Source organism: Natator depressus, chromosome 10 (assembly GCF_965152275.1).
Source record: "Natator depressus isolate rNatDep1 chromosome 10, rNatDep2.hap1, whole genome shotgun sequence".
NCBI lineage: Eukaryota > Metazoa > Chordata > Testudines > Cheloniidae > Natator > Natator depressus.
Window position 1 is genome coordinate 51,297,588 of NC_134243.1, and position 15,515 is coordinate 51,313,102.

Sequence of the window (15,515 nt, forward strand, 5' to 3'; positions counted from 1 at the left end):
TACACTAACTACTTCAGGTTATAATAATTGCCATATAATTCCTCTGACACACGTGCAAGCAGTTAATTCCATCTTACTTAAAAATATTCTCATGGACATATCTGAAACACACAAAAATATGAGACTACATAAGCATTCATATGGCACCTTCATTTATACATTTCCCTTTATAGAATTAAGAGAAAATAAGTACAGAAGAATCACTTTATATTTTAAACAAAGAGTTTAAAAGGAGACACCTGTTTGCTACAAGTCAAATACTGTGTGTTGATCTGATAAGATCTTTTGGCCACAACCTACCATAGTAAATGCACACACACAGAAGAGTGAGTGAGCGGGACTCAAAAGTCTCTGAAACTGAGGAACAAGAATGATCTTTCACATCAGAAAAGATTTTTTGGACAGAGAAAAGTGAATGAACAAACAATAACTATCTTGTAACTTGAAAAAGCTTTTCCTAAGAATTCCCTTTCCTTCCCCTCCATATCCAAATCTATTACTCGCATGCCCACCACTTGAAAGAGCCACCAAATATCTTTTGCTTTTGTGATAAGTCACACCTAGCTTGTCTGAAAAGTGTAGCTTCTGCTGGCACCAGCTGAGGACAATGTAGGGATTGATTGTTCCAACCATCACCTTGATCTATAGCAATCAGCTCCTCACAATACCAGTTATTTGCATTTCTGCGGCATTAACTTTAAAAAGAACATGGAAGATGGACACTCACCTTTGGCTTGGCTCGTGGTTTCAACTGCTCTAACTTCTTTGCTGCAGCCTCAATTGAAGCTGCAGCCCCCAGTAGCTCTGTCTCAGCAATGACGGTTGGGTCCTCTGGATCCACCCACTCCGTGCCTGAAATTAACAGAGGGGAAGACAATAACTTCAATAGCATTGTTAGTGCCTTTTGACCAAGCTGATGCCCTGTCACACCTCAAAACTATGTGCAAAATATACAGTGTGTGTATAATATGGAGACCTCATTTTAATACCATTAATGGCATAAAATACTATAATTTAAGCCAGTGACTGCAAAACACAAGTCAGAATGGAAAGAGCACTTAGCCGTTACGTTCTATTATGGAAGTGGCTTGTAAGAAAAGTAACTCTAAATTGCTCCTTGAAAGGCCATGTCTACACTGGGTGCTGAACAATTTATCATCCAACCAGCTTTAATCATAGTTGTTACTCAGAAAGATTCTAGTGTGCTTTCCTTGACCAAGGCAGACAGATGCACTGTTTGAGAACTGTGACAAAAAGAGCACAGAGGATGTAGTAGACTGTCCAGGAGATCATGGTCTGACTAACATTTCTCAGTAAAGTCCCCATCTACAGCGGCTAGGGAGACAGGGCTAGCGCCCATCCACAGAAAACACGAGAGTGAACAGTGCTGTTTTAATCCCAGTGCCAATAAGGCCAATAAGCAAGTTTCTCCTACAAATACAAGGCTGAACATTTTTTTGGAGAGGAAAGATCTTACACTTTTGGAGACCTCACAAAACAAATGCTCAGAGGCAGCTCACTTCAAAGTTCTGCAACTTACCGGGAATGGTGTAGAAAACTCACATAGAGGAGAATTATTTTTAACCCTCTGGTGAGACTGATATTACATTACAGCTCAAATCAGGACAATTATATGCCAAACTTATGACAGGAAAAGCAAACAAATGTAGTTTTACTAGATATCCTTTTTCTAAAATAAGAATAAGTAGCACTGAAATGATTTTCATGTTACATTGCCCATAATATTAAAGTATTTCTGTGTCTATTTGCTGGTCATGTAAATGTGCTCATTGAACGAACGCTTCCAGAACATCCTGTACACTTTAGGTTGGATGCACTCTGGAGTCTGGACTGAGGTGTTTGCATCAGCAGTGGAGGTTGGTAACTTTGTAATGAGCTGACTTGATTCGAAGTTGGGACACAATGACCCCAGAAGGGCAACGGACCTATTTGTCTGCCCTTGGGGACTAGTAGAACCACAGGCCTCCAGGCCGGCAGGAGGAAAAGCGCTGTTCATCCAGTTGCCATTCTACTGATAATTTTGTGGGACTTCAATTACATTTTGTCCTCTGCTATTAGGGCTCCTGAATGCACCTGTGTGATGGCTTCATTCTCAATGGTTTACAGATGACTGTGACAAAGTATATGAAAGAGGAGGCTAGAGTGTCGTGGAAGACGTATCGAGACAACAAAATTGTGACAGATTTTTGGAGACCATATGCTGTAGCTGTATGGGAGTATCATGGGGCCCAGCCCCAAGTCAAACCCACATCCACAGAATCACTTCACCAGCCTGTATGGCTGTGTGTGTGGCTGCTGGGCCATCCCCTTGTTTGCCTCCTCCTGTTAATCGCCTCCATCTGGATGTTCTCTGGCTTAGCCTCATGGTCAGGTCACTTGAAAATCTGATCCCCTTCTGGGGTACTCAAAGTCTCAAAACAACCACCACCTTCCACAACAGTCCCAAGTTAAGGTAAACAAAAGATCTTTCGCCCCTCCCTGGGCTCCTCTTCAGTTTCCTGTTCCTCTTGTGGAACGCTGGTCCCAGAACTGCTTCCCTGGAGCCGGGCAAGTCAGACGGTTATTACCTCCTCCTTCAGCCAGAAGACCCCAGCCCTCCTTCTGCAGCAGCATACACATCAGTCACCATCTCGTCATGAGGCAGGAGTCCAGCCCTCCCCCTGGAGTTGGGTAATTCAGGCAGCTGTTACCTCCCTCCTTCAGCCAGGAGTCCCGAGCTCTCCTGGAGCAAGGTGTACTTTAGCCAGCTGTAGGGCCTTAGCCAGCTTCTACCTCCACTGGCCCTCTCCCCCGCCCCAATTAGTCCTCAGGCTCAGAGGGTTCAGTGGGTCAGTGATCTCCTGCTAGTGTGTGCCCAACCATGGGGAAGGAGGCAGCATTTATTCTGGTCCTTGTCTTTCAGCTCATCCCCAACTGGTTGGGTGGGAGCAGATCCTTTCTATCAATATCTCCTAGGCTTTTTGTGTACACATCAATATATACGTTATATACACTGGACTTTAAAAACCTTAAAGGGCCACACCACATGATGGGATTGGCTGACCATTATGCACTAGTACCCTCAAAGGGGAAGACTACCTGTCATAGAGAAACAAAGATTTCACCTGTAGATCTGTACTGGTGGGGTCACGCACCGTGGAACTATTCTGGGCATTCTACACTTTTGTTAATCCCAGCAGCCTGAGCTTGGTTACAGGAATAAAGTCTCACAGTGAATGCTGTTCTCACTTTCAGGTAACATTGTAAATAAGAAGCAGGCAGTAGTATCTCCCGTAAATGTAAACAAACTTTTTTGTCTTAGCGATTGGCTGAACAAGAAGTAGGACTGAGTGGACTTGTTAGGTTCTAAAGTTTTACACTGATTTCTTTTTGAATGCAGTTATGTACTCCCCCTCCCCCAAATCTGCATTTGTAAGTTACACTTTCACGATAAAGAGATTGCACTACAGTACTTGTATGAGGTGAATTGAAAGATACTATTTCTTTTATCATTTTTACAGTGCAAATATTAATAACAAAAATAATATAAAATGGGCACTGTACGCTTTGTATTCTGTATTGTAATAGAAATCAATATATTTCAAAATGTAGAAAAACTTCCAAAATATTTAATAAATTTCAATTGGTATTCTATTGTTTAACAGTGCAATTCATCGCGATTAATTTTTTTAATCAATTCTTTTTTTGAGTTAATCGCGTGAGTTAACTGTGATTAATCAACAGCCCTAGTGCAAACTATACTTAAAAACTATTGTGCAGGTTCTCTTGCTGTGGAGAATGGGGCTGGTGACCCATCTCAAATCCATTGCTGGGGGAGAGCAGCCAATAACAACATTTTTGTGCAATTAAGTTGTACCAGGGCAAGTGGAGGTGGGCAAGGGAATCATGAAGTTTTTAAATATCAAAAACTAACTATGAAAATAACATCCACGTAAATATTTAATGTCCCTTGTCATTTCTGGAACGTGAACCACTCTGTGTATTAACTAAGTGGGTTGTCAGACCTACCTTTCATTGCTTCTGCTGTCTGGATAAGCTCTGTCACAGCACCAGCAACCCGCTTTGACAAGGCAGTCAACGGATGCTTCAGTTCTGGGGTTGGCTTCTGAAGAATCTATAAAAAGATAAAAATTAATTAGGAATTAGAGGCTAAGGTTTCACAGAACATACATACCGCAAGTTCCCAATAAATTAGATGAAGTCCTAATGCTACGCTAGGGAAAAAAAAAAAAACAATCTGAGTCTACAGAAAAATGCCCACAATTCAGAAGCAAAACTAAAATAAAGACCCACAAGCAGACTGGCTGAGAGATTGTGTAAGGCATCTAGCCCATGTTAGGAAAGCAAAGCTGCCTATCATTGTGAAAGTATTCCACAGAGCTGTTTCTGGAAGTACTCAATATTTGACACATGATCTCATGTGTCAATCTATTAATGAAGAACATTTAACCAAATTAAAATGCAAGCCAAGTGCTTCGTGTTGCATTTTCATTTTGGGGACAAATGTAAACTACATGGATAAACAGGGTACAAAACTATATGTTTTACACTACCAGCATTGTCACTGTTTCTTCCGACTATCCTTATTACAAATGAAGATTTATTCCCCACAACAAAATATCTGTCAACAGATTGTAAGTACTTTGGGGGCAAAGACCATGTTTTCTTTATCATCTGTAGAGTGCCCAGTACATTTTTGGGTGTTGCAATCAAGTTAATTTTAGAGGGAGATGAGGAGTGGTTCCAAGACCGTAAGAATTATGTGGCTTTAATTTTGGGCATCCCCATGTAGATGGAGTCGTTTTAAAACTTAGTGTCATTCACAAGCACTAGTGAAGTTTGACAGAGCAATTCTTCCCTGTCTCTCAGTGCCAAAATATATCAGAAATTTCAAATATAGTTTTCAATAATTCTAGAAGAATTTGGCTTTCCTTCCAAGCTCACCGTTCCTCTAGTGCTGGCGAGCTCTGCAGTAAAAGGACCAACACACAAATGTAGAAATTGATGGCGCATTTCCTCATTCATTACTGTGCCAGAAGATGCTAAAAAACCTAGGTGCTAGGTTTTTAACAGTCACATGAATCCTTGAGTTTCACAGGGCCGAAGGTTGAAGAGCCCCGTTTCCATAGTAAATATAAGTACCTGAATCCTCAATAGCCAAGCAATCTGCTGCCATATTAACAAAATGAATACCTTTTGGAACAATGAGGGCTGTAATCAGGGCCCTGTCTGAGACTCCTTCAACCCAGCAGACAGTACTATTGTGCCTTTCAGAGCTAACCTTCCCACACAGCTGAAATTTCCAAAAATACATACAGTGTGATCATGACTGCAGCAAAGCACCACGTTTTCTTCTGCGGAAACAGTTTGTAACATCAGTACTACCCTTGACAATGGCAACAAAGTGGCAATTAAATGAGTGGGTATAAGTGCACAAACTCTAAGGTTTTCCAGTTACCTTTCGTAAGTGTATTTAGAACTCGTGACAGGTGCTGGTGACTGAAGTCCTGTATTTACCCAAAGCAGAGATACAGAATGGACATAGAGCAAAAGCGTCTCACACGCTGATCTGCCAGTGCGTCTCAACCCTGACCTGCAGGAGCTTTCTGAAGGTAGGAGAGGATAGTTCCATCTTTTACCCTCTTCCTGAGTGCACCTCTCTGGACACTGACTCATACTCAAATGTGCACATGTCCATTGGGAAATGGGGTACGATCACACAGATCACTTCACACAGGTCACCTAACAACCCTTTTGACTACAAGATTGAGATGTTTATCCCCTAGATAATTTGATAATCCACAAGAATGTCACAGCCGTATTGCTTGCACATGAGCCCTCAAGTCAGTAACATGCACTTTACACTTCATAGTCCCAGCACAGAGTGAGTTTTTGGCATGTGGATTCCTGGTTATTACGCTCACTAAACCTTAAACCTTTAGAGGATGGTATTTTGAAGGGCTCTGACTGCCAAACATCATGCTCTCTGATCTCTCTCAATGTCAACAGACTCACTCAAGCAATCTTGTCCACAGCCATCAGGCTCAACAAGACATTGTTAGCACTCATATCAACAGCTGTCAATAAGACGAATGAGCTGAAAGGTCTGATGCCAACCAGTCCTGTTGCTATGAGATCATAAACTAATGCACCAGCTCAGCATACTAAACCAGACAGAGAGATTAAGAAGTGTATGGACTCTCGCTGACTTGAAAGTTGCCTTGCCATCACCTTCTGAATAACCGTGTCCAAACTTGCTAACTATCATCCTGTGTCAAGGAAATTATTCAGTTAAACAAACCTGCACAGGCTTCGTAAGCCAATTCTATGCTACAGCTCCAACCAGTTAGAATTTTGGGGAAACTGCCCCAAGGTAGAGGTTAATGTCCTGGGTAGAGCGAAGTTGGCCATCCTCACTGGAAAATGACAGTCCTTCTGTACTTGCTACTAAACAACATCCAGCACAATTCTATTTACAGTTCTGGGGTGCAACCAACTTTTTAACAAAGAATACACTGTGAACTTAAGTAGCCATTTCTATCCAGCTTCCTGGAAGCAGTTAAAATGGTGACATCATCTTATCCATCTTCATTTCTACACAAACTTTATGCTCACTAATTTTGGCTTTGTGTGCATGGGCTTGAAACCTAAACCCAGTCTACACATGGCTTGAGTCAGTTGGCATTTTTGGGTAAATTTCCCCAGTGGACTCAGGCCTTGTAAGTGAAGCTGCTAGAAGTAAGAAAGGCTGCTCTGCTAAGAAAATGGAATAGATGGGAGAAGTGAAAGGCAAAAGATGAAGGAGTAGGATCAAGCAAAATCTGATTAGTCTTTTGCTCTGTTAAATGACAGGTTTCAGAGTAGCAGCCGTGTTAGTCTGTATCTGCAAAAAGAAAAGGAGTACTTGTGGCACCTTAGAGACTAACCAATTTATTTGAGCATAAGCTGTCTCTAAGGTGCCACAAATACGCCTTTTCTTTTTGTTCTTTAAGATGCATAATGTTGAGTCAGATACTGCAATGTTCAATAGACTGGATAAAACATGACAAATTTCCCCAAGTACAACTGTACTAAAAATACACAAGACTTCTAAATGCAAATTATTCCCTGCTGGGCAAGTTCCAGTAATGAGATCTAACAAATTTAATTTTTCTTACATTATCTTCCTTGCTAGTGGACAAGTGTTAATATAATCGGGCCTCTATTTTTTTTACTTTATCTGTATTCCTGCACACAGTCATTAATTTAATTTAACTAGACACACTAAAATCTCTGCCTTGCAATGTATTTCTACCCAGGAGGCCTATGTCCCACACCAGCCACTAAAAAGTAGCTTCTCCGAGGAAGCGCACATGATGACTGCAGCTGCAAGTCAACTTGAGAAAGTTGGATATTTTATTAAACCTTTGTTCTTACACACCCCATGCTTCAATGTGTGTGGAATGCCCATGTTGAAACAATGCTACAATATTACCAGATAAGTGTTCAGATTCCTGAAAAGCATACAAAGTACAGTATTCACGGCTTCAGAGTGCAGCAAGTTAGTCACAAGACTTTAAGTGAAAAAACTGATAGAATTGGGGAGCTTTTAGGTGGGGCTTGGGGATGGCCTCGGACAGCCATTTCCTTTGCTTACCTCAGGATAGGGTCAGGCAAGCATGTGAATGTAGTGCTCCCCCAGTGATTTTCACAACATCGGTGTTTTGGGTGATTGGTGTGTGTTCTACTACATCAGGTTAAGAGAGAGACCCACTGGAGAACACCAACGTATGATTTTAAAGGGGCCCATTTTTAGATGCGGTGATGCCTTCACTGACTCATGATAAAGTAAACTCCAGAAGAGAACTCTATGCAAACACTTCCAGATTCCCTTCTCTCTTTTGTAAGAAAGAGTTGAGCTATTTTAACCATTTGTTCAGGAACTTGCAGCAAGCAAATAAAAAGTTAACCTTGGCAATGATTATGAAAAGGGCTCAGTGGGATTATTTGTTCTTGGCAAAGCTTCAATACATGCCTATAGGCTCCTTCTTACCAGGAGGACATGTTCTAGGAGTTCCAAGTATCCCAGGGTACATTCTGTTCCAAATCGCAGTGCTCTCGCTCTAACATCTTCACTCACGTCTGGGTGATAGGAAGCTTGCTAAGGAGACAAAGCAATATTAACACTCAAAAACTACAAAGCAGAGATTGTGGGGAGGAGCAGACATATGGATGGAGACTATATAAATGGCATAAAAAGGCCAGAAAAAAGCAATTTCCCATTGTTTGTAAATAACATCCAAGCCAGCAAGTCACCACTGTTGCAAAGGTGTAGCTTAACTGGCCTGCCAAAGCAGCAGAGCCTCAACTGTGAAAATGGATTTCACGAAGAAGTTTCCTTCTGTTACCATATTCTTCACTCTGGGGATGCAACAGCTCACTCTTTCTTAACGTTCTTCATTAGACATGGTCAGCATCAGGTACACATCCTACCATCAGCCCAAACAAAACAGCTGCCACAGCAAAGGTCCAAAGGAGAAAGGCAGCAAGTTGGTTTTTTTTTTTAGGTATAATTGTAACAGATTCTGGGAACGGACTGAGCTAGTAGCTTGTGGGGGACGTGTACTGCAGTTTCGTACAAGCAGTGATGCTAATAAGAAGGAAGATGGCGTCTCTATATTCCTACTGACACATAGAAAGAGGAAAGAAAATGAAAGAAGTCTGAGCAATAGTTTCTCCATCCACAAATACATACAGCGTTACAGATTTTAGAACCACAATCCCCCTTAAAACTTGCCCCCTTGCAAACCTTCAGACCTTCCATCTAAAATGTGAGTGTTTTGTGCAGCCCCCAAAAGTGAATACAATGTATGGCTCCACATCAGAGTCAGTGAAACCTAGTGGATAGATCACTGTACTTGGGCTTAGGACAGCGGTTCTCAAACTTCATTGCACCGCCACTCCCTTCTGACCACTAAAATTACTACATGCCCCAGGCAGGAGGCCTGTAACCTGAGCTCTGCCATCCAGGGCTAAAGCTTTAGGCTTTAGCCCTCGGGCTCCAGCTTCAACCCTGGATGGTGGGGCTCAGGCTTCGTCCTTGGGCGATGGGGCTCAGGCTTCAGCCCCATCAAGTCTAACACTGGCCCAGGCAAGTTTAACTCCAGCTCTGGCAACCCCATTAAAACAGGGTTGTGACTCACTTCGGGGGTCCTGACCCACAGTTTGAGAGCCCCTGGCTTAAAAGATCCAGGGTCTATTCCCAGCTCTGCTACTGGCCTGCTGGGTGACCTTGGGCAGGTTACATCTGTGCATAAAACTTTCCCACTCTGTAAAATGGAGATAATGATGGTGGTGATCTTTGTAAAGTGCTTTGAGGGCCAATATTATTCTTTATACGGGAAAACGGAAGATTGCAAAGAAACATGCCTGTCTTTTAAACATACTGCAGCAAAGGGCTGATCAATGACATGAGCTTGATATAGAGATTAAAAGCAACAACTACCTGTCATACGTAGTATTAGATTTCATGTGGTTAAATATGTACGACAAGCAGTAAAAAAGCATCTTCTACCGGTAGAATCATTTAGAGGGCAAAATAAAAAAATTCAGAAGTAGTCCTGCATCATAGATTCACCACTACTAAAATGGAAACTACAACTGGGAGCATGTTTAAACTTGGTATTAATTTTTAAAAATAGGCCTTAAAATGCTTATTTTTGGGCAGTTTTATTGAACTCACCTGCCCACTTTTGCTAATATGCCTCTACCAATTTCTTTTTGTCTTCTGGCATTTGCAATTGGGACTAAAATTAATTTGGTTGTTTGTACATTTTGATCAGTTCTTTCTTTCCTTATCATCATAATTGATGATGTCACATTAGACTCAGTTGGTTAATGGGCTCCCCCTGCTGGTTAGTTGAAGAGCAGCTGAGCATCAACCACTACAACCTACATTAAAGACACCGTTGGCTCCCTACTTTGTAAACAGAACAGTAGTTTTTTGGAGTTTGTTTTGGGGTTTTTTTTTGGTATATTTAAGGCTGGGTGACTATTCTACTGGAGAGAATTAACAAATTTAGAAAGGTCCAGAAACTCCTTGAAGTCCAACAGTGACCTTACTGCACACATTTAATTTACTTTGTACATACTTCAATACTATGGTGACGGATGCTACAAAACCCCTTAGATACCAAGAATTTCTTCAAACTTCTACCAGAGATAAGCCCAAGTATTCCTATTAACCTTAGGGTACACAATTGACTGAGACAATACAATATTTCTGGAAGAAACACTGAACATATCAAAACATCTTTAAGGCCTATTCTGCCTCCCACTGAAGTCCATGAAAAAACTATTTACTTCCCTGGGAACAGAATCAGGCCCTAGTTCTTATATCAAGAATACATATTCAAAAGGTTCTTCAACCAGCAGCAAACTGACAAAGAGCTTATTCATTCATTTACATCAGAATGTTTTCCTGCAATATAAATTAAATTGAATTTCCTCAGAAAGTCTCTTGGACAGAATGTATATATATTATATAAATTCATATCCTCGTCTGTGAAATATTGTTAACTCAGAAATTTGTTTTAGTTACTTCCTGTGTGACATATTGTATTATACCAAGACACACAGATCATCTTGTAGAATAGTTTGGAAGGATGGATTTCTTTCTGCTTTAAGTGGAGGAAGTGGCTTAGGTTCGTTTTTAAAGGATTTTTCCCAAACCTTCTGCCTATGGTTTGATGTTCTCTTGCATTCCCAACTCTGATTAGCAAGATTGTCTCAGACACCTGGGGGAATGCTAAAGTCATGACAAACAATAACGGACAAAGCTTCAAAAATACTGTATCCCAACTCTGGTTTTTCTCCTCAGGTCAAATGATTTAGTTATCCTCTATTGCTCCTGTGAATTTCTAAGGCCAATTTTCCCGGCTGCAATTGGCAACACTGTGTTTCATTATTATTAATTATTTTTATATCACAGAAGTGTCTAGGATTTCCCAAGTGAGATTGAGACCACAGTCCACAAGGCATCTCTCTCGCACACCCATCTTCTGTCTCACAGAGCTAAGAATCTACACAAACAAGACAATGGATGTGAGAAGGGATCATTATTATCCTTGTTGTGCAGGTGAGGAACTGTAGCACAGAAATATGGACTTTCCCAAGGTGATACAGGAATTCTGCTTTGCATCTGCAAACTGAACCCAAGATCCAGGCAGGCATCTTGCTTGCCATTCCACGAGCCCATCTCTGCTCTTTCATCTCTTTTCTCTCCTGTTTCTGATACTTCTGTTGTACCTGTCCTCTTCACACTCAGTTCCTCTTTGCTATCATGCCCCATTCAAGTGCTTCTAGCATTATGGGTTAGCATTATGCGTACAATGCTAACATTCTAAGTACTGACATACCCCCATATGATAGAAGATGTGCAATCTTTAACTGCAACTGTATAACTAAGATGACCATCTCTCTGCCCTAGATAGTTCTCATATCCTTCTATTTTTGCTACAAGAGTCACCAGTAAGAAAGTAAAAAAAATCAATATTTTCCAGTAGTTAATGCAGAGTTATTACTTTACACACATGGTATAAAGACAAAATCTGTTTTTATCTTTGGGTCTGATCCAACCTTGAGTACTTTCGGTTAAGCGTCTCCACCAAGTTTAATAGGACCCACAGGATGAGATTCTGAGATTGCACTGTAACCAATATATTTTTTTCCAAATGGTAACTATTGATAAATGCCCACTTACAGACTCTCAGACTTTAAAGCCACAATGAACCATCATGATCTAGTCTGACCTTCTGCATGTTGCAGGCCACAGAACCCCAGTGGCAGTGTATTATTTACATATTGCACAATTATTATAGACTTGTTTAAATATCCCAGAGCTGAACCCCTCTGCTTCAGGGAAGTTGCAATGAAATTTAATGTACATTTATATCCTTGACATTAGAGAAGCACAAAGTGTACTGTACATAACAATTCATGCTATATTTTATTCACACACATGCATTTTGGTGGGTTTCATTCCATGCAGTGGTACATAATGTGTGTAATTATTAGCTTATTATTTGACAATATTAGTCCTATCAAAACATTCAGAAGATTGGATTGCTGCGTATTCGATGAGAAACCCCTATTTTGCCAAATATCACAACAAGATCAAGTCGTGGAGGTGTCATGCTGCCTTGATGGTATAGCAAAGAAAGTCAGGTGCTCCCTAGTCACCATCTTAGAGTACAAGAGAAGTGGCTATTCAGATTTATCATGGAATTTTTTTAATACCCCAGAAAACATCCTATTGCCTCTATATAAATTCATGGTACGCCCACATCTTGAATACGGCGTGCAGATGTGGTTGCCCCATCTCAAAGAAGACATACTGGAAATGGAAAAGATTCAGAAAAGGGCAACAAAAATGATTAGGGGTATGGAACGGCTTCCAGATGAGGCGTGATTAATAAGACTGGGACAGTTCAGCTTGGAAAAAGGACGACTAAGGGGGGATGTGATAGAGGTCTATAAAATCATGACTGGTGTGGAGAAAGTGAATAAGAAAGTGTTATTTACTCCTTCTCGTAACACAAGGATGAGGGGTCACCAACTGAAATTAATAGGCAACAGGTTTAAAACAAACAAAAGGAAGTATTTTTTCACACAACGCACAGTCAACCTGTGGAACTCCTTGTCAGAGGATGCTGTGAAGGCCAAGACTATAACAAGGTTCAAAAAAAGAACTAGATAAATTCATGGAGGATAGGTCCATGAATGGCTATTAATCATGATGGGCAAGGATGGTGTCCCTAGCCTCTGTTTGCCAGAAGGTGGGAATGGGTGACAGGGGATGGATCACTTGATGATTACCTGTCCTATTCATTCCCCCTGGAGCACCTGGCATTGACCATTGTGGGAAGACAGGATACTGGGCTAGATGGACCTTTGATCTGACCCAGTATGGCTGTTCTTATGTTCAAAAAGAGATAAGATGACTTTGTACAAGAGATCTGATACTCCTTCGTACAGCTTGAGTCCATCTATTACCAAAGTAAGTATATGAGTGGATAAAAACACACTAGCACAAGTGCAAAAAGTAGAAGAACTAGCTTCTCTACCAACCATTTTAAATTGCTGTCTAACATTAACTGATATAGCTCTGGCTAAGGGGATGTGGTACACATAATTAAGTTATTTAACAAACTTAAGACTGTGCAGTACAGTTGTAGCCGTGAACAAGAGAAGCTTTCAAGCCACACAGAGTTCTTCTTTAGGTCTGGGAAAGATACTCCTAGAGTCACAGCTAAATGAAAGGTGGAACAGATTGTTTAGTGTAAGTAGTTAGCACATATTCTAAGGGACCATTCAAGGTAGAGTGGCCCGTGACTATCCGTTAGACGATATTACCTCACCAACCTTGTCACACTTAAGACTGACAGATGTTTTGACAAATTTTGGGTCACATGTTTTAAATAATGCCTATGATTAGTCTTCTAGACTTTCCACCTCTCTCCAGTGTTTTCAGAGACTTGTTTCTCCTTGCCTAATAATCTTTTCCAGCTCCAAGGACATAAGGAGGCCAAAACCAAATCCACTGGGCTAACTAGAGGGCAAGCTTTTATCCTCACTGTTCTGAACCATACTATTTCTGATTTCAGCTTCAGGCTGCCTTCCAGCTGTTATTCCTACTCTGCTGCTTTCAAGGTGGTATTCTGTGGCACATAGCCAACTTTCTGGCTAGAGATTAATAATGTCATCTGCAAGCAATAACAATGGTGACTTCAAGGATCAGAACTTGCTACTCAAGTGATAACGATTTGCCACACTTACCATGTTAACCTGGTAGGCCCTAGCCCAAAGAATGACTACCATACCCAACAAGCTCTCAGGTAGGCTGCTTTTCAATCTGTCCTTTTAGATAAGTAAAATCATTCTCAGCTATTTTTATTCTTTAGATTGTTTTGTAAAGGCAATTCTCTCATGGATACTCAGCCCCTTATCAACATCCCAGTTCCCCACTGCTTGGTCTCTAAATGGTTTATTCTGCAGGCCTGTGGCCATCTGTGAACCAGAGCAGGAGAAGCACCAAGTTAAATTATAGCAATAATAGGAGTGAAAGTGAAAACAAAAAGGAAACAATTAATTTGAAAGTATACAAAAACATACACCTAAAATGCAGAATATTAGGCTGAAAAATATAATTTAAATATGAAGAACTGTAATCCAGAGAATCTGCAGAGTGAAATGCAGTTTTTTCTCCATATGAATATGCACCTACACTAGCCAGGTCATAAAGTTACAAAGGATATTTAACTAATATGCTTCAGAGTGTTAATTGACCCTATATCATTCCACAACTGCACCTCAGAGTGTTTTCACCTTCCCTTGAAGCATCATGTTCTGGACTTCGACAGAAGCATGATACGAGACCGAATGATACAAGATGTGGTGACTTCTGGGTTCCAGTGCAGAACTACAGTTATACTTTCAACTACCTGTGTTTAGTTGGGGGGGGGGGGGGGGGAAATCAAAGCTTGAAGCAAGCAGAGTGTTCAGGAACAGACATATTCTGCTAAATACATACAAGAACCATCAAGGTCAAAATGACATAAGGATTTCAATTGACAATATATACATAAATCATGTTCAAAATCACACTGCATCATGCTTAAATACAGAATCATTACTTTAAAAACAAAATTAAACTCTGTCCTATTCTTACATCCAGTCATAATGGAGCTAAAAAGTGATCTGGGGACCTACGCAGGGAAAGATTTGACTAAATTTTGAACTCCACACCCGCCAAACTGCCCAAGCCTTAATTCTTCTCTCATAGTCGTTTGTACCTTGAAGAGCAAAGATGCCTAAATGATGATTACGAATAAGAGTTGTCTAATTTCACTGCTCAAAACTCAAAGAATTAACTTTGTAAAACCCCTTTCTGGTCCTGCCCCTGTTAATTACGAATAATCCCTCCCTACCTCAGCATGAAGGGAAGTGAGCCATGAGTATATTTTGCATTACTCCCTGTACCATGCATGCAAACAGTTTTACAGTCCTATTTCTTTAAAGTTGTCTGTCTCAAAGATTCCAAAAGTTCAGCTCACAGGATCATTACATTTAGTACAAGACAAAAGGCACACACACTCTTTAAAAGCACAGTAAGAATTCAGCAGACCAATGAGTTTGTTTAGAAAGCAAAGGAATATTGACAATACATGTGCACATTTTTTCCATTAGAGAACTCGTAACTATATTAAAATCAGGTCACCCTTACATTATTTTTATGCTCTACTGTTTGTACGGAGTCTGTCTTGCAGTTTAAAAGAAACAAGAACTCAAGCAGGTTTTGTGTCTATCAAAAAAACCCCATCCTCTCTCTCCAAAAAGAAACCAGTGTGTATTAATCCATATTTTTTTTACATAGCATAGAAACCCCCTCCTTCTGGTTTAGGATGTTAGTCAGACTTCATAATTCTCACAATCATTAACTTCTCAGATAAAGACAA

General features: G+C 40.6%; 1 protein-coding gene across 4 annotated transcripts in view; it reads right to left on the minus strand.

The window, feature by feature from the left end:
• The window catches only part of TLN2 (talin 2), a 342,028-nt gene that overhangs the window by 21,370 nt on the left and 305,143 nt on the right, over positions 1-15,515 (minus strand). For all 4 annotated transcript variants that reach the window (XM_074966154.1, XM_074966153.1, XM_074966156.1 and 1 more), the window contains 3 exons: positions 8,054-8,161; positions 4,030-4,135; positions 728-852 (listed from right to left, as the gene is read on the minus strand). In XM_074966154.1, coding sequence (XP_074822255.1) covers positions 728-852; positions 4,030-4,135; positions 8,054-8,161 — 339 coding nt within the window. The remainder of the gene's footprint in view (positions 1-727; positions 853-4,029; positions 4,136-8,053; positions 8,162-15,515) is intronic.